Source organism: Perna viridis, chromosome 6, assembly GCF_037379345.1.
Source record: "Perna viridis isolate PV_CMFRI_1.1 ecotype Kerala chromosome 6, ASM3737934v1, whole genome shotgun sequence".
Taxonomy (NCBI): Eukaryota; Metazoa; Mollusca; class Bivalvia; order Mytilida; family Mytilidae; genus Perna; species Perna viridis.
In genome coordinates this window covers 44,462,150-44,480,859 of record NC_142450.1, presented here as the reverse complement: position 1 = coordinate 44,480,859, position 18,710 = coordinate 44,462,150, and the positions used below count along the sequence as shown (strand labels likewise).

The window sequence follows — 18,710 nt, the reverse complement described above, 5'->3', positions numbered from 1 at the left end:
AGTTTTTACTTATCACATTTGTTATACCTCAGTTGGCATAAAAATCAATTCTCCTTCTATAGTTTCCTCTGGTGCCATGGTAACAGTAAACATTCCAGGATTCAACAGCTGGTAACTATAGTCCTCTATAAAATTAACACAATGCAACTGAACTATCCAACTTTAATGTTTTCACATCACAACAAGAATTCTTAATAGTAGCACAAAATAAATGGAAAGAATTGTGGATATTGTTATAATGGCTGAATAGTAGTAGTCGCTAGGACTTTTGAATTCATGGAATACTAAAATTATAAAAGCAATCAGACATCAAAAACCAAGACATGAGAACAGAATAAATAAATCACTCACTCTGGGTCTGGTATCCAGGGAAACCCAAACTTAAGGCCTTGAACCTGGTCAAATCAATCTCTTATATGACCCATAGTATTACTTACCCTGAGTTTGATATCCAAGGAAACTCAAACTAAAATCTCTAAACCTGGTCAGATCAAACTCTAACTTGGCTTTGGTAACAGCCTAAAATATTATAATAATGTCATTATTCGAAAGTGAGATAAGTTAAACAATCTTACAATGGACTAGTTTACTGTGCTGCTTCTTATTTAGGCTTCATATAAACTGTTTTTGGGTTGTACATTATAATGATAAATACATATCTGTAGTTTTACAAAACAAAACTAAAAGGCATATAACAGTACTATATACATCTAAGTAATGCCATCTACATACCTTGTTTGTCAGTCTGAATGACTGTGTTGACCCAGAGCCACAATAAACACCTCCAAAATTAAAGTTTGGCTGAAAAAAGAAAAACATAAGTTTTTAATGATTTATTCTTTATACTCTTTTATCTATATAGTTATTCATATAGCAACATTTTCTATTTTCTCCTGATCATGAAGTGAAAAGGAATTGAAACTGTCAATAACACTTCATGTCATCTAATACCTCATAAATAACATTCCCTGACTATTTCTGGTATAAAGAATGTGAATATGACACTTTAGCTGTGGATACATTTTCTAAGAATTTCAACTTTCCCTCACTTTTTATTCTTTTATCTTTGTCATTTTAGAAAAAAAACATTTGTTTCTAAATTGTCACACCTGAAGAAAATGTCCATCCTTCAAACTTAAAAATTTAAACTTTCTGCTATTCCCCTAACTGTATAAAAAACAAATGGTTGAAACTTTCCAAGACTTATAAATACTAATTAAACATACCAGATCTATATCAACAGTAGGTGGTTCTACAGTGCCACCCATTCTAAGCTCAAGTGTCTTCCCTTGTTTGATTGCCACTTGAACTCTGGTATCAAACTTAACCATTGCCTGTGGCATCAACATGACCTTCAACTCAGCAAACCCTCCTACTGGTACTACACCATGAACAGGGGACACAGTCAGTCCAGGGAAAGGATTAGAATCTATCACCTAAAAGATCAAATAAAATATATTTTAGGATTACCCAAAAAAAAGATTGCAAATCACATCGCAAGGAAAATATGCAGGTGTATTCTTGCCTGATCAGAGGACAATGAAATACAATAAATCTATGTTATATTTATACATATAATCTGTTAAACCATAAAGAATTTTTATACTGCAACATTTTTATTTGAGCAGTCAAAAACATTGACCATATACATAGTCACTGACTGAATAAAACTTTCTGTTGTAACTTCACAAATGCTACCTTGTTTCGAAGTTGTCAGGATAAAAAAACGTTTTTCTTGCTCGAAACGTCAATTTTCTTTCAAAATTTTGTTGTAGTATAAAGACAATAACAAATTACTGACTTAACAAAAACTATATGAATTCAATTCGAACTGGTGAAAATGCTTGGCACAGCTTTGCATTTTCCCGCAGTTCTAAGCCTCATTCATATACAATGTATAAGTTTTATGTAAAATCAGTGTTATTGTCTATATAACAGTTCTAAGATCAGTAACTTGTGCTTATTATCCATATATAAAGTTTTTATTTCCAGTCAACACATTGTTATTCTAGGGTATCATAGCTTTATTACCTGAAAGTAAGCATGAGTTTGTCCTGTGTTAGCCAGTAAGGCAGTTCTAGTCGTGGTCAGGTTAATAGGTGTGGATCCAAACATTATTCTCCTCTCTACAAACTGTACATTGGCGGATCCCAGCTGAAAGATATAGTAATAGTCTATATATAAATACTTCTACTGATTGCAGTTTTAAGTCCTATGGCAGATATTTCGTTTTAGGATGAGAACCTTTGATCGATGGAACATTCCATTATTTATACTAGTCCAACAGGCTTTTTTAAATTTTAATTTCCACTGATAAAATAAGAAAATAAACTGAATATTTCTATTACATATTGAATAAATACTAATTCTGATATTATCGGTTCATCTTCAAAAATATTATATGTATAATGATATCAAAATTGAAATACGAGCATTTCTACATTAACAATGGAAATTTTCCAAGACAAGATATATATTATGATCAATCACTGTCCACAAAGAAACTTTACTGTCTAAGTCCTAGAGGTCAATTCAGAAATTATCCTCACCTCAGCTCTACAACTGAGTTGTAAGGTGTGTCCTCCATGTACTTTGAGTGAGAACTGACCATCCTCAGGGGCCAGGTAAGATGGATGCCATACAACTTCACAGTCTAAATCCTTAAATGCATCTACACAACCTGTAGAAAAATGCAAGGGATATCAAAAACGGACAACAGTTTTCTAATGAAAAAATATTGAATTAATGATGAAAGAACTGTGGAAAAAAATATGAACTGAGATAATATATATTATCAATATTGATAATTCTAAACCAAAAACCTAAATTAATTAAACAAATATTATTTGAGCTGTAAGAAGTTTCATCATTTTGAATAACAATGAATATGTCAATGAATTGGCAAAATTCATACAGTATTTCATATACATATCACTTTGTGTCATGGGTAAAATTATGTTAATACTACAGAAAATAGAACAAAATCTTATCATGAAACAAATTATTGTTCGATGTTGTTGGAAGAAGTGTTAACTTACCTTCAGCAGGTCTGATAGAGAAAGCTGTCCCTCTGTCTCCCAGTATTGGTGTCCAAGTAAACTCAGCCGGATGATTCAATGGATTGCGCAATGTGATAACACCACGGAAACCTAAGATATAAGTTTGTGAAGTGTTCTAGCTAGGATTTGAAAATATAGGGGCGCAGGGAAGAGGGCACTTTAACGTGTAGCATGTTTTTTTTTCAACAAAAAAGGGACATTGATTTTGTATGTTTGTGTTAAGTCAGTAATTTGTATTCTTATTGCTTACCTGCCAACTTTCGAAAATAAAGGTTGCATCATAATTTGCAAACTGACTAAATTTGAATGCATGATTAATATATGCATGACACCCTTAATGTATTGAAAGACCATTCTCAGATGACCAAGTGCTTTTAGAAAACAGATACATCTCATATAACACATACAAATAGAGATGATTAAGCTGAAAATCAATATGATCAGGTTGATGTGTGGACAAAATTTGTCTAAATTCTTGCAGAAAAGCAGCAAATTAACTCATGGTGGTGATGAGGGCAAGTGATTCTTTACATTTCTGACATACTATGAGATGAAATGTTGCATGAAATGTTACAAATATTCAATATTGCTCCAATGAAATATCAAAATCTTAAGTAAGTAGAAGGAATATTATTTCCTATAACTATTGCAATTACAACTTATTGAAAATATCGTTTACTGGTGAAAATATAGAAAATTTTTAAAATACTGAAATTATAAGGGAGGTAACTGACAAAGGGGCGCAGGCGTGATAGGGGTGGGCGCGGCGCCCCTCCATTTTGCCCTAGCCAGGACACTGCTGTGTAATATAATTTAAGAAATGATAAAATAAAAAAAAAAACTGTAACAGCACATTTTTCTGTATTAAAAGTCCTAATAACTGAAATGATAAATCAAGAATCAATACAAAGGCAAGGCTTTGTTTCCTTCAGACAAACATTGTAGGAAAAAAATATAAAAAATTCCTGAATGTGTGTTTGATATTTTTTAACAAGATGTGGAAGGGCTGACAGATGAATAGACAGTGATTTGCCATTACAAGTCTGCCAAAATTCAGGCATATAAAACAGTACTAATCTCATGAATAATTGTGCATAAGGTGTGTATATCAATAACTGAGATTATTAACACTTGATTTTAAAAAACATGAAACAACAGACTTACACAGCTGCTGATATAATGACTATAAGTTTGTTTTATAGAAATTACATGATGCAACATTCTATGTGGAATACTTACCAGCCTCAGCAGGAAGGCCGTAGGATGCACCCAACACTAACTCATCTGTTGACAATTCTAGCGTTACTGGTACCACCTCAGCGGTCACAGTCACATGGTGTTTATAGGAACCATTGATCTGATAGGAAACTGACCTGTAATATCAATCATTGTGTAAATAAGCAACTTGAATTAAAATGTATAAGACAAATTTTCATTGAAATACATGTAGACAAAAAATGTATAAAATAAAATCTCCTCTGCATTGTCTAGGGGCAACAACTCTGCCAAAAATTATAGTATGATACTTAAATTGTATTTTCAAAACATGTCATCTACACAATCAAATTGATAAAAATCTGTGTTGGATACTTGAAAATTGAATGATTAGTTTTGAGGTATTCTTAAATAATACTTTGTAATTTAAAACTAAATTGTTTAAGTCTGTTTTTTTTTTCTGCCGGTTAGATTTTAAATTAAGTATACATTACCTCTGAAATTTGCCTTTGACATTAGATTCAAAAACAATAGGAAGGTGCGCTTTAGACATTGGAGGTATAACTTGTGATAGTGGACTGCTCTGTCGTAATTCTCTGCAATCAATCTAAGAAAAAAAATGTATGAAAAAAATTAAAAATTTGAAAAGAAATCTGTGAGCAATGGCCCACTAGTGATATCCCCACTTTAATCACGATATGTAAGGAAAATAAACAAAGTCCTTGGTAAACAGGAAGTTGTTGTCACATTTTTAAAAGATAAATTCCATCATACGGCATACCTACAGGAAGATTTTGTTAAAATTTCAAGCTGTTGTAATGATGAGCAGTTGCTAAGAAAACTGAGACAGAATAAATTGTTACGGAAGGAAACATGAACAATAATGAAATAACATGGTTTGGGCCAGTTCAACACCTTTTATAACTGCTTTGTGGTTTATAAATGTAAACTGCTGCAAAACCATGTTATTTCCTGTACCCAGTTAAAAAAACTTAGAAGCATTCCTTAAGTAAAGTTTTAAACCCAAAAATGTAGCAGTCAGATGAATATCTTAAGAGCTTTTATCATGTATGAGTTGTAAATTTTAATATCAATGTTATGTTTGAGTTCGAGATTTACCTTAGCCTCAATAAAATTGTAAGGTTAAGGTTATTTTGAGTTTCAGTTTTTGAGTTTTACATCAGCAACTATTCAGATTAACTAGTTAAGGTTAATTCGAGTTTTACCTCTGCCACAATGTGGATGTACTAGTTAAGGTTGTTTTATGTTTTATCTCTGCCACAATGTGGATGTACTAGTTAAGGTTGTCTTGAGTTTTACCTCTGCCACAATGTGGATGTACTAGTTAAGGTTGTTTTGAGTTTTACCTCTGACACAATGTGGATGTATTGGTTAAGGTTGTTTTGAGTTTTACCTCTGCCACAATGTGGATGTACTAGTTAAGGTTAATTCGAGTTTTACCTCTGCCACAATGTGAATGTACTAGTTAAGGTTGTTTTGAGTTTTACCTCTGCCACAATGTGGATGTACTAGTTAAGGTTGTTTTGAGTTCGAGTTTTACCTCTGCCACAATGTGGATGTACTGGTTAAGGTTGTTTCGAGTTTTACCTCTGCCACAATGTGGATGTACTAGTTAAGGTTGTTTTGAGTTTTGCATCTGCCACAATGTGGATGTATTAGTTAAGGTTGTTTTGAGTTCGAGTTTTACCTCTGCCACAATGTGGATGTACTGGTTAAGGTTGTTTCGAGTTTTACCTCTGCCACAATGTGGATGTACTAGTTAAGGTTAATTCGAGTTTTACCTCTGCCACAATGTGGATGTACTAGTTAAGGTTGTTTTGAGCTTTACCTCTGCCACAATGTGGATGTACTAGTTAAGGTTGTTTTGAGTTTTACCTCTGCCACAATGTGGATGTACTAGTTAAGGTTGTTTTGAGTTTTACCTCTGACACAATGTGGATGTACTGGTTAAGGTTGTTTTGAGTTTTACCTCTGCCACAATGTGGATGTACTAGTTAAGGTTAATTCGAGTTTTACCTCTGCCACAATGTGAATGTACTAGTTAAGGTTGTTTTGAGTTTTACCTCTGCCACAATGTGGATGTACTAGTTAAGGTTGTTTTGAGTTCGAGTTTTACCTCTGCCACAATGTGGATGTACTGGTTAAGGTTGTTTCGAGTTTTACCTCTGCCACAATGTGGATGTACTAGTTAAGGTTGTTTTGAGTTTTACATCTGCCACAATGTGGATGTATTAGTTAAGGTTGTTTTGAGTTCGAGTTTTACCTCTGCCACAAGGTGGATGTACTGGTTAAGGTTGTTTTGAGTTTTACCTCTGCCACAATGTGGATGTACTAGTTAAGGTTGTTTTGAGCTTTACCTCTGCCACAATGTGGATGTACTAGTTAAGGTTGTTTTGAGTTTTACCTCTGACACAATGTGGATGTACTAGTTAAGGTTGTTTTGAGCTTTACCTCTGCCACAATGTGGATGTACTAGTTAAGGTTGTTTTGAGTTTTACCTCTGCCACAATGTGGATGTACTAGTTAAGGTTGTTTTGAGTGTTACCTCTGACACAATGTGGATGTACTGGTTAAGGTTGTTTTGAGTTTTACCTCTGCCACAATGTGGATGTACTAGTTAAGGTTAATTCGAGTTTTACCTCTGCCACAATGTGAATGTACTAGTTAAGGTTGTTTTGAGTTTTACCTCTGCCACAATGTGGATGTACTAGTTAAGGTTGTTTTGAGTTCGAGTTTTACCTCTGCCACAATGTGGATGTACTGGTTAAGGTTGTTTCGAGTTTTACCTCTGCCACAATGTGGATGTACTAGTTAAGGTTGTTTTGAGTTTTACATCTGCCACAATGTGGATGTATTAGTTAAGGTTGTTTTGAGTTCGAGTTTTACCTCTGCCACAAGGTGGATGTACTGGTTAAGGTTGTTTTGAGTTTTACCTCTGCCACAATGTGGATGTACTAGTTAAGGTTGTTTTGAGTTTTACCTCTGCCACAATGTGGATGTACTAGTTAAGGTTGTTTTGAGTTTTACCTCTGCCACAATGTGGATGTACTAGTTAAGGTTGTTTTGAGTTTTACCTCTGCCACAATGTGGATGTACTAGTTAAGGTTGTTTTGAGTTGGAGTTTTACCTCTGCCACAATGTGGATGTACTGGTTAAGGTTGTTTCGAGTTTTACCTCTGCCACAATGTGGATGTACTAGTTAAGGTTAATTCGAGTTTTACCTCTGCCACAATGTGGATGTACTAGTTGAGGTTGTTTCGAGTTTTACCTCTGCCACAATGTGGACATATTGGTTAAAGTTGTTTTGAGTTTTACCTCTGCCACAATAAGGATTACTGGTTAAGATTTGTTCGAGTTTTACCTCTGCCACAATGTGGATGTACTGGTTAAGGTTGTTTTGAGTTTTACCTCTGCCACAATGTGGATGTACTAGTTAAGGTTGCTTCGAGTTTTACCTCTGCCACAATGTGGACGTACTAGTTAAGGTTGTTTCGAGTCTTACCTCTGCCACAATGTGGATGTACTGGTTAAGGTTGTTGATGATATCCAGTTTCTGGGTTCTCACAGACCGCAGACAAACTTTACCAAAATCTAATACTGGTGGCCCTATACACAAATCAAATTTAATTAGCCAGAAATTAATATTTTAAGCAGTGTATAATTTAATTCATTTGACTGCAAAATTCTTAAAATAGCAATTTATTTCTATGGTAATTTTGTTAACGTAATTATATTTACATGAAGTTGCACACATTGTTGTGCTAAGTATACCCCCACTTGTATGGGAAGTTGAAATCGGACATCCAAAATCACTTACAATGTATCCAACATCTATATAAAGCAACAAACTAAATTTGAAACCATCCACTGGGAACCAAGTTTTGTTATGACAAAAATTTTTCTCTATCATTCTGTATACTGAAAAAAGGCAAATGCACATGAAAAAGGAAGTTGATATACGACAGCATCCAAAATCCCTTACAATGCACGCCTTATATATATAAAGCCATACACCAAATTTGAAATCAATCCATCTATTTGGAGCCAACATAATTGAAATAAAATTCAGACAAAGGAATGTACAATATACCACACACTTACTGAGTGGGGGTATAAAAAATGGAAGGAAGAATTTTTCTTATTGTGTGTGCAATAATTTAAGCAATAACCATCTGAAACAACAACCTACCAACAACAATCTGGTGAAGTTGTTGTGGTGACAGCCATTTTGTACAATCTGTCTTCTCTTCCTTGGTAGTTGGTACTGCATTCAAACCTTCACATACCTTTAAGCAACAAAATATACACAAACATGTTAAAAAGAATATTAACGATGAAAATGTGACTCAATATGCTACAACCTAACTACCTCCTCATTTCATAATCTAAAATTGTTCTTTACAACTCACATCATAAAATACAAAGTTCTATACTGCCAATGTACCTTCAGTACAGTATTTATAACAAAATACACATATGCCGACCCATTAGTTACAAACAATATGAAATTGAGCCAGAGGATCTGTTTACAGCAGTTTTAATTATACAAAGAAACTGGGAAACATTGTTGGTTGATGAAGGTTTTCTGTTAATCCAATGTTTCATTTATAAAAGGCTAATGTCAAGACCTGATGGAAGTAAAAATACAATGACTTACTGGTTTATTTAATGACATCTGTTCCATAGCACTCAGTTCTTTGGAACTCAATAACTTGTAGTCAGAATTGGGTGGGGATGGACCTAAAAACAAGAGAAAAATTAATTCTATGTAAAAAGATGTATTTGATTAGTTTATATCACTTTGTTAAATCTTTCTTGACACAAAATATAAGTCTTGAAAACAAAAGGTAAATTTAAAAAAAGAAGAAAATGTTGAGAAATAGTCATACAGTATGTCTCTCTTTGATGAAGGAGGGACATGAACAGCTACTTACTCCTAGGATCAGGAACAATCTCATCTTGTTTAAGAGCCCTAGGCTTAAGTCCTGCTGCTGACTTAATACCAATATCTGTCTTGTTGTTGGTAAGCTTAAACTCTCTGAAATTTAAAAAAAATTGCATGAAATAATATTAGCAGTAAATTAAAATAGAAGAAATACATAAAAATGCATCTCTTCCCCTTCCTTTCTATCACCCAGCATAAAACAATCATTGAAAATATGTGTTATGGTATTTTCTTTCAAGACATTGCAGTTTTTTTTCTCCTTTTTACCTAGGCGGCATATCCATGTCCTAAATTCTGTTTTCATATAAAAGCATAAGAATAACTTCATTTAGACAATAAATCATATTTATGAATTATCCTTCAATAAATAATATGCTAGTAAAAAATCTTACATAGACTTTTTCTTGTTAAGTCGATTTTGTCTGCTCTCTCTCAGCATAGCAACATAACTATCTTTGTGTGAGTTTTTAATCTGAGTCTCATCCTCATTTAAAGCATAATCTGGATCAACATAAGTGTGTCTGTTTGTTCTGGTAAATATTGTCCTGTAACACAAAACAGTTTGATGAACAGTGAAACCATTAACCAGTTAAATTTTGTCATACTAATAACCTTCGGTTGTATAGTAAATATTCATGATCTTTAAAATTAACTACTGTACTTTATTTACTTTCTCGTCAGCTAAAACTAATACTGTTGCCTGTTCTCACTGTTATTTCTTATGTTAACTGCCACAAATGTGGACATAAGTCATATATTTAATTAAACATAAAATCTTACTTGTATGTTTGGTCACTAGGCCTGATGCTAGTGGCCCTGTCATTGGGGAAGGCCACTTTAGCACCTGTTGCATCAGGTGCTGTTTTATGAAGTTGAACTGTAGTTCCACCAGCTATAGCATTCCTTAGATCATTATTTTCAACATCTGAGAAGGTAGTGTCAACAAACATTCCTACTTCATTACTGATATATGGTGTAAGACCTAAAACATAACACCAGACAATCAAATTACTAAACCATTATAGTATAGTAAAAAATAAAACAAAATATGGATTAACACACATCTTAAGTCTCTCTTGTCATATTATGCACTAGTTTTTAGAACACTTAATTAATATTCAATGATGATAACTATTTAGTGCCTCAAGTATTTTCAAGCATTGAAAATTTGTTCCAAATAAAGACCAAAACTGAAGTTATTTCCCCCTTTTTACTGTTCATTCTTATTGTACCTGGATTGTATTTAGGTTGTCGCTTCTTTGGTATAGGATCACTGCAGCCAGATAACTGAACAGTTAGGGTATTGATGACTTGTAGACATGTCATTGTTGGGTTTCTATCTGCCACTTGTCCAATGATGTCCATTAACTGAGTAGGATTAAAGGTTCCTTTAAAAGAATGTAATACATGTAAGTAAATCTTGAACAGTATAAGGAAAAAGTTTTTAAAAAATTTCTTCATAAGTGTATTTTTCACATTTTTTGTATATTTACAAATCACATCACAAAACAAACATTCTTGTTAATGCTTCTATGTAGAAAAAAAAAGGCTTACATCAAATATGTAATAGTATGAGTTAATATAGTTTCCATGTTTTATCATAGTTTAATCTTACATATAACATAACTATTCCTACCTATTTGTTTTGGAGTGAAAGAGAACAAAACATCTTGGCTTTGGCCTGCTTCTACCTTGCCACTAATGGGATGGGCACTGAAATGGGCAATCTTCCTGAACTGATACAGGGCAGGTAATTCATCAGATTTATTGTTAATGGTGGCTAAGATATCTACATGTTCACCAACTGGGCATTCACCAAAGTCAAATTTAAGAGATGGTTCTATATCAACAAGCACAGGTAAGGCTGTACCAGCTAAAGCTATCTCAATAGATGAATCTAAAAAAAACATGTAAATACAAAAATAAACAGGAATTGTTAGTCACAGTCTTTGTGTCATCATAAAAAGAGTATTTCCTTAACACAAGGAAATTAAAAAGATAAAATATTTCTAAATAAACTAGTAAATACTTACGCATGTTCATTCAATCATATAGGTTTAAGCTGACTGGTAGTCAATTATAACAGATTATCTTATGTGCAATCAATACTACAAAAATGCTCTTCCACATTATTGCAACTTATTGCTCATTAACCTTAACAATAAAACATAAGCAAAACATCAAGAAAATTGGTGATATTAAAAATGGCCTTCATCAACAAATATCTTTCAATTATTTTTTACCATTTTTTCTGGATCCCTGATCTGAAAAACTGCTGTTGGACCCAATGATTTGTACTTTAACAAATAAAGCAAAGTCTTTTCTTGGTGGAGGATCTTGTGTACACTTCCATCCATCTTTTGCATTCTTCCATCTGGAATTAGTATAGACAATTTAAATGTTATAATTCTGCATAAATGTTTAGTATAGTATTCACTCTGCAACACATAGAGATGAGAACCTGTGAATGATTTCACACTGTATTTACTTTCCAGGTAAAACCAGACTGACAAAAGTGTTACAATGTCTAATTTGGTTCACATTAACAGCCTTCAAATTGAAATAAATATACACTTGTTTTAAAAGTTATTGAATTTTACATATTATCACCACAGATCAATTTCCTTTTGAAAAAGTCTGTGATTAACTACCATAAAATCTAAGCAAACAAACCTAGGGCTAAATCTGAAGAATACAGGGACTCTTTCATATGGTTTGAGTACTCCCTGGTTAGGTATAGCAGTTACTAGTGAGGTCAATACATTGGTACTTCCTTTGGGTTTATCTTCACTAACAGACTCTGCCAAGGCATCTGTTGTACTCTTTGTTAAATCTGTTCCCTGAAATAAAACATACATTCCATATGTACAATGTATTGATAAGCATTATTTGCAAGTTTTGGAATTGTATTTTTTCAGGTATTGCATAACTACAGATGAGGGGTATTTTCATACATAAAAATGTAACGGCTATTCCTAAAATAAATATACTGGGGGTGGGGATGGGGGGAGGGTAGGCACTTTTAGTTACCCCACCATGCATACAATTTTAATTGATTATTTTCTTTCATTGTTAAAGCTAACTATCTTCAATAACAACCATCCATCAAATTTTAATGATGGTGCCTATCATCCCCCCTCACAATTAATTCTGGAGTACCACTAAATATTAATTCATCTGTTTCTACTTTCGGACAACAAAAATATAAATTTGACTTTTCTATAATATTACTTATAACATTTAAAATTTTCCAACATACCATTTCCTGAGCAACAGCATCTTCATCTAAAACAGCTACAAAGTTGACAGATTCTGGACTGTTATTATACAGCAGAGCACATTCAGTTCTGTCACACCCATAGTAGGTACTCCCAAAATGAATACAATCTAGTGGAGCATCATTATGGATTGAAAGTACCTCCAAAGCTCTGTCAACAAGGTTTCCTTTTACTGTCAGGGTCTTGGCTTCATTTCCTTCTAGTTTAACTCTGAAAATTTACAAAGAGCAATAAATATATGAAAAATAAATCAAACTTGTAATTTTTTTAAATGGAAAAAAAAAAACTACATGAATATATAAATATTTTTTATGCTGATAGTCATCTTTTTCCACAAAAGAGGGTTCAAGAACTGTTTAACAAAGTCAATTTACTTACTGTCCTTTTTTTTCAAGTAACACATTACAGAATGTATTAATTTTAGAATTCATATTAGACTTACCTAATATGCTCTTCAAATTTCCCAGCCTCTTTTGTTACATATTCAATCTAAAAATAATTATAATCTAATGAAAGACTGTAAACGTACTAAATTTTGCTATTTCGTGATGGAAAGAAAAACGTGAAAAACAGTACCCGCGAAATTGATTTTAAACATTATATAAGGCTAATATTTTTTTATAAATCATGAAAATTGATTACCCGCAAATATGTTCACTTGACAGAATCGGCAAAACTAATTGTTAACTTTGATGAAAAGATAAAGAATAATTGTTTCTCTTCAAAAGATATCTTCTCCATAAAAATTCAAAATTTGTTGTTCTTTTTATTAAATTTTCAATTTTTTCCCTTTAACTTGCATCTCCTGTGTATGTTTATGTTTATATGTTTATTTGTGTTTTTTTTTGCCAATGAGCTGTAACAATTCAACAAAATCATTAGAAATGTCTATTGATAAGTATCAATACCTTGATTAATTGCACACTTTTAGGGGGAACAGATCCGCTTGTGGGAACTATAGCCAGTGGTTTGTCCCCTGAATATTTCAGTTTAAATTCTCCTGCTTTAGATCCATGATTGGTCAAAGCAATTTCTTTTGCAATAGTTTTACTGCTGGCAACAAGGCTTCCAAAGTTAATTACACTTTCTATTTCTAAGATTGGTTGCATGGGATATCTGTGAAAATAAAATAAATCAAAGATATTAATTTCTTATCAAAATATTGTCAAATGAATTGACTAACTCAGAAAAGTAAAACAACAGTGTTATAATATATTGTAGTTTTTCACTATTATTAAAGAAAGGTTGAAAGTCACAAAGAATTCAAAACATGTAATGAAGCATTTTGTTAAAAGAGTAATCAAGGGAACCAAGGTTATAGCAGTAATCAAAAGAATGTAATCCAGGGACAAAGACCAGACATGGAAAACAGACATACACAACAAAGAACATAAAGTAACTAAAATCATACATACAAAGTAACAAAAGCAAATGAGCAACTTGGACTCCACTAAAAACTGGGAGCATGGACCAGGTGCACCAGTAGAGTAAGCATACTCTGTTTTTCAAGAAACACCTACAGAGTTGCTCATAAAAAGTAAAGTCCGGGGCAGTCAAAAGAGGAAAAGAAAACTATGACACGTTGAACAAATCAGTTTTCACAGTGCAGATGGATACACCGTAACAATCCACGAGTTCATGATGACGACCATAAAACTTCTGTAGTGATGACTTCAATCTTGTAGCAACTTCACCCTGTTCCAGAAGCCTATTTGTTAGAGTTCTAGCACGATACAAAAAGTCTGCGTAGTTTCGGCAAGCTCTGGCACAAAGTATGAGTTGTGATATGAACACTATATATGCACGTGTTGAAGGGATGTTGCCACAGATAAAAGGAAAGTTGACAATTCTGAATGAAAAGTCATCACGTTTGTCGTAAAGTTTGGTCAATAGTTTTCCTTTACTGTCGATTCCTAAGTGTAGGTCAAGATATGAGACTGACTTCACAGTGTCTGTAGTATCCTTTATCTCAAGTTCTTTGGGGTATATGCGACGTATCAAATCCCCAAAATTAAGATTGTTTAAAGATAATACATAATCTATATAGCAGAAACTGAGATTAAAGGATCTAGATAAACGATATTCTTTCTTTAAGATCAGATCAGCTGTAAAGTCAGCCTCATAAGAGTGAAGAAAAAGGTCAGCAAGTAGAGGAGTACATTGAATTAATACCACTATGGGAGTAACAAGTGTTGTGGTAGGACTGCAGACCCTCTTTGACAGCTGTGAGTATAGAAGTTAAAAGTTTTGAAAGAGGTTTGGTGGTACATTTCGCAGGGTCATTTACAAAAACATACAAGAAGAATTTTGTTTGAAAATTTGAGGCAAATTACTTACGCAATCAATGGAATTTCTATGACATCTCCATCCACTGTAACAACAAGACGGTCACGAATCTCCTTTGCTTCACTGGTCTCATATTCAATAACTGCAGGTACACATAAACCGGAGGCAACTGGCTTAGTTGGGTTCTTGACTTTTAAGTTGAAATGCTAAGGAAAAAGAAATTACATAATACAATAATGAATAACACACTTTTTTACACTTCTCACGGAATGGGAGTATAATATCCATGTTTTTTTCTGGGAAATTAACATACAAGTATTTCAATTATTATGTTTTGTCGATAGGACGACTTTTGATATATTGATTTAAGTCAGCTGTAAATAACAGTTACATGTATATCTATGCTTCTTACAACGTTTCACTGGACATGAGGATGAAAAACAGACTATTTTCAAAAGAAAGGAAATAAACAAGAAGATGATAAAATCCAAAACTGATTCAGGAACGAGTTACGCTAAAAACTAAAAGACAAAAAATAGAACATATAGAACCGCAACAGCTCACAGTTGTGAACGAGAAGAGAAATTTATGAACATCTTAGGTCTCACTAACCACTTCTAACGTTTCCATTACTTTACATGTTAAAAAAGTAATTTTCAAAGTCTCACTGTGAATTCCCAGGACAAATGACATCTTAAAGCTGCATACCGTTGCGAAGCTTGGAAAATAAGGCTTCCAAAATCATTATGCTAATGGTACAATGATAGTAGAAATTCTTCACAAAATTTACTTGAATAAATAATACTGAAAATCCACATTTTTACCTGTTCTGCTAACTGACAGCATGGAGGCATATTATTCACACATGTAAACAATATTCATACACTTTTGTAGTTAATTACATATATGATTTTAAAGTACACATTCTCAGCTTTATTTTGACTACTTTTAATCATAATACACACAAATAATGCACTTACAATGCATATGTCTAGGTTCAGTGTGTTTTTGGTACTACATAGGGGGATGGCCATTTGACCCCAAAGTGGTTAGTGAGACCTTAATTTATTTACAGTGATGACCCATTATCAACAGGAAAACATTGGGAAGATTGGTAAGAACATTCAGACACTAGGATCACATAAACAACCCATAATAGAGATGTACTGCCGATTAATGGAAGAAAGGAATTAGTGTGATTGGGAAAATGTCAAAAGAATGAAATAACAGACGATACAGATGAGTGTGATGTATTGGGAAACAAGCTAAAAACACATTTTCTACCAAAGAAAAACATGGATAATACATTAAGCAGATACATTATAGACTGGAAACTGTTTATAGTTTTTTATACTTCAAGTGGAAAATTACATATCTGCTAATGTTGTGTTTGTAAACTAACAAAAGCTGCTCTGGACTCCGAGACTATGCCGCCAGAAAAAAAGCCAGCTGCCAATTTTTATTGCTAATTTTAAGAAATTGGACCCAACAAAATGATTTTTTTTTTTAATATGAAGTAAGTCCACTGATGTCAATTCATCAAAATAACCTTTATCTATGACATACATGTACACCAGATTCACTCTTGATTCATGTATAAAGCAGGTTTTTAGCCAGGATCAACTAATGACATACAATGTAATTAAGTATGAGTCCAGAGGTACATGTAGGTGTTTAATCTTTATCAAGGACTTTATTTTACTACTTTCATATAGTCCCTGATCTTAAAACATGTTGACCATTGTCCTTTGTGACCTAAAAAATTATCTTAAAATATAATTTGATTTTTTATTTATAAATTTTCAACTACATGTAACTAAATTCTCTGTATTTCAAGTGATGAAAATATAATTTGATTTTTTATTTATAAATTTTCAACTAACTAAATTTTCAAGTGATGAAATTTCTGGTATCATTATGGACCATTAATAATAATTGTGTCCCTTTTTATTCTCTCAAGATTGTTCTCTTATACTCCTCCTCTATATCTAAATGTTACGACTAAATTTTGGTGAAGTATGACTTCAGTATTTCCTTAATAAAAATTGGGGAATCCCCTTTCTATTCGTTAACCAATTTTGCTGCCAAAAACGTCACATGGCCATTAGAAAAATGTAAATTTCTTTTATCAATTCTTGCATTTTGAAGTGTTTTAGACACTTCCTGATGGGGTAATCATTGTTAATTGGATTTAATTTATTCTTTTATTAGGTACATGTAATTCTGTCTCTGAATGTATCATCTAGTTTAACAGAGCTGTGGCCATGATTGTGTTAACCTTTGATTAAACGATGTGAGCTTAGATTGGCTCAATAATATATTTATATCTGATATTGACACCTCCCTTGAAAATATTTGAAGGAATGACTAATTAAATGAATTGTGAGTCAGGGTCACCTGGTTTACTTACCTTTGATTGGCTTCAGTCTAAGTTAGTTATGGTCAACAGTGTTCTAGTATTCTAAAAAATTTCAGGTTTCCATGGGAAAACTCTAAACCAGGATTAACTTTCCCACACTTGAAGTTTGCTTTCCGAACTTAACAAATCCATTAAAAAATTCAAGCTTTCTACTTTTCAAAGGGAAAGTGTAGTATAAACAACTTTCCTACACCTAAATATCACTTGTCCCGGGTGATGGGAAGGTGAAATCCTAGGTCAATTAACTTCGTCCAGGTGTCAACACAATTGTTTAATTGGAGGTAACATCTGTTGCTGACAAACTTCCTGTCAATTTTAAAATACAAAACCTCAGGTCCTGGGCGACAATAAAATCGCCAACTGGCAATTTTTGTTGCCACATCAAATAAAAAATCGCAAATTGCAAAATTGCCAAAGCCTAGTGCAATCCCTGAAAGTAACCATCTCCTGTAAACTCAAGATGTGCAATATCACATGCCAACAATACAGGGTCTATCATGTAAAATGATCAAAACTACAATATAAAATGAAAAATAACTTTTTTGATGGATATGAATCTGGAATCTAATTGGGTACATTTGTACATGTAGGATTGACATCCATAATTTCAACTGGGAAGTTGTTATAATCATTTGAAATGCAGTACTATGTGGCACTGCAAAAAAATCAAACTTTTTGAAAGGCAAATTCTTCCAATTCCAACCGAACATATCAATATCAAAATAACATTACAGAAGGTTGCAGGGCCAGAGGAGGACTATATGAACTGAACATCTAACCTGAACTGATAGGCAGTGACTTAGAAGAAAAAAACAAGCATTGCCCTTGAATATTCTACACAATCAAATATATATATTTATTATTACTGTGAAACCTGAACATATTATGAAACAATGCATTACTAAGTCAGCAAGCCTTCATAGGCTTACCATGCACTTTCTTTTCAAACCTAGCTAAATATCAATATTCAAACACTTTCAATAAAAACGGTAATGTCAGCAAAGATATTTTAAAATATAAACCAAACGTTTTATAGGAATATCAATCTAAATACAATTTCAGATAGTTTGTGCCTTAATGCAACGGCTTCACTGATGAACTTGAAATGTGTTATTGATGGTTGATTCATTTTTGCAAATTCCTTTACATAAATTCTGCACATTACAATATACAGATTGTAGAGCACTTACTAATCCTAAAAGAACTCACTTTAGTTTTAGGTCCATAAAAACGGATGCTTTTGCTTGACTTGCTGATATTTTTTACGGTTATGTTGAGTTCATGAACAGTGTTTACATCTGTATCAAAGAATTCAAGTTGTGGAGGAGATATTCGAACCCCACACTTGTCCCCCTCCATCACGTTGATTGATTAAATAAATTCTATCCTTCAATTTCCAACACAACCGCCATATTGTTTGGAAAGGTTGCTCAGGGATTTACCAGCAACTTGAGAAAAGACATTTTTTCGAACTCAAAAACATGATT

General features: G+C 33.0%; 1 protein-coding gene across 3 annotated transcripts in view; it reads right to left on the bottom strand.

The window, feature by feature from the left end:
• The window catches only part of LOC148615191 (cilia- and flagella-associated protein 47-like), a 44,151-nt gene extending 25,480 nt beyond the window's left edge, over positions 1-18,671 (bottom strand). For all 3 annotated transcript variants that reach the window (XM_088589839.1, XM_088589841.1, XM_088589840.1), the window contains exons 1-24: positions 18,433-18,671; positions 14,856-15,010; positions 13,427-13,634; positions 12,961-13,007; positions 12,500-12,728; positions 11,914-12,080; positions 11,484-11,614; positions 10,877-11,137; positions 10,473-10,628; positions 10,021-10,222; positions 9,633-9,785; positions 9,230-9,333; positions 8,953-9,035; positions 8,485-8,581; positions 7,798-7,901; positions 4,769-4,881; positions 4,299-4,432; positions 3,039-3,149; positions 2,550-2,680; positions 2,032-2,154; positions 1,227-1,436; positions 733-801; positions 438-519; positions 28-125 (exon numbers count right to left, since the gene is read on the bottom strand). In XM_088589839.1, the coding sequence (XP_088445965.1) occupies positions 28-125; positions 438-519; positions 733-801; positions 1,227-1,436; positions 2,032-2,154; positions 2,550-2,680; positions 3,039-3,149; positions 4,299-4,432; positions 4,769-4,881; positions 7,798-7,901; positions 8,485-8,581; positions 8,953-9,035; positions 9,230-9,333; positions 9,633-9,785; positions 10,021-10,222; positions 10,473-10,628; positions 10,877-11,137; positions 11,484-11,614; positions 11,914-12,080; positions 12,500-12,728; positions 12,961-13,007; positions 13,427-13,634; positions 14,856-15,010; positions 18,433-18,582 (3,318 nt within the window). In that variant the 5' untranslated portion in view covers positions 18,583-18,671. The remainder of the gene's footprint in view (positions 1-27; positions 126-437; positions 520-732; positions 802-1,226; positions 1,437-2,031; positions 2,155-2,549; positions 2,681-3,038; positions 3,150-4,298; positions 4,433-4,768; positions 4,882-7,797; positions 7,902-8,484; positions 8,582-8,952; positions 9,036-9,229; positions 9,334-9,632; positions 9,786-10,020; positions 10,223-10,472; positions 10,629-10,876; positions 11,138-11,483; positions 11,615-11,913; positions 12,081-12,499; positions 12,729-12,960; positions 13,008-13,426; positions 13,635-14,855; positions 15,011-18,432) is intronic.
• Positions 18,672-18,710: the final 39 nt, after the last annotated feature.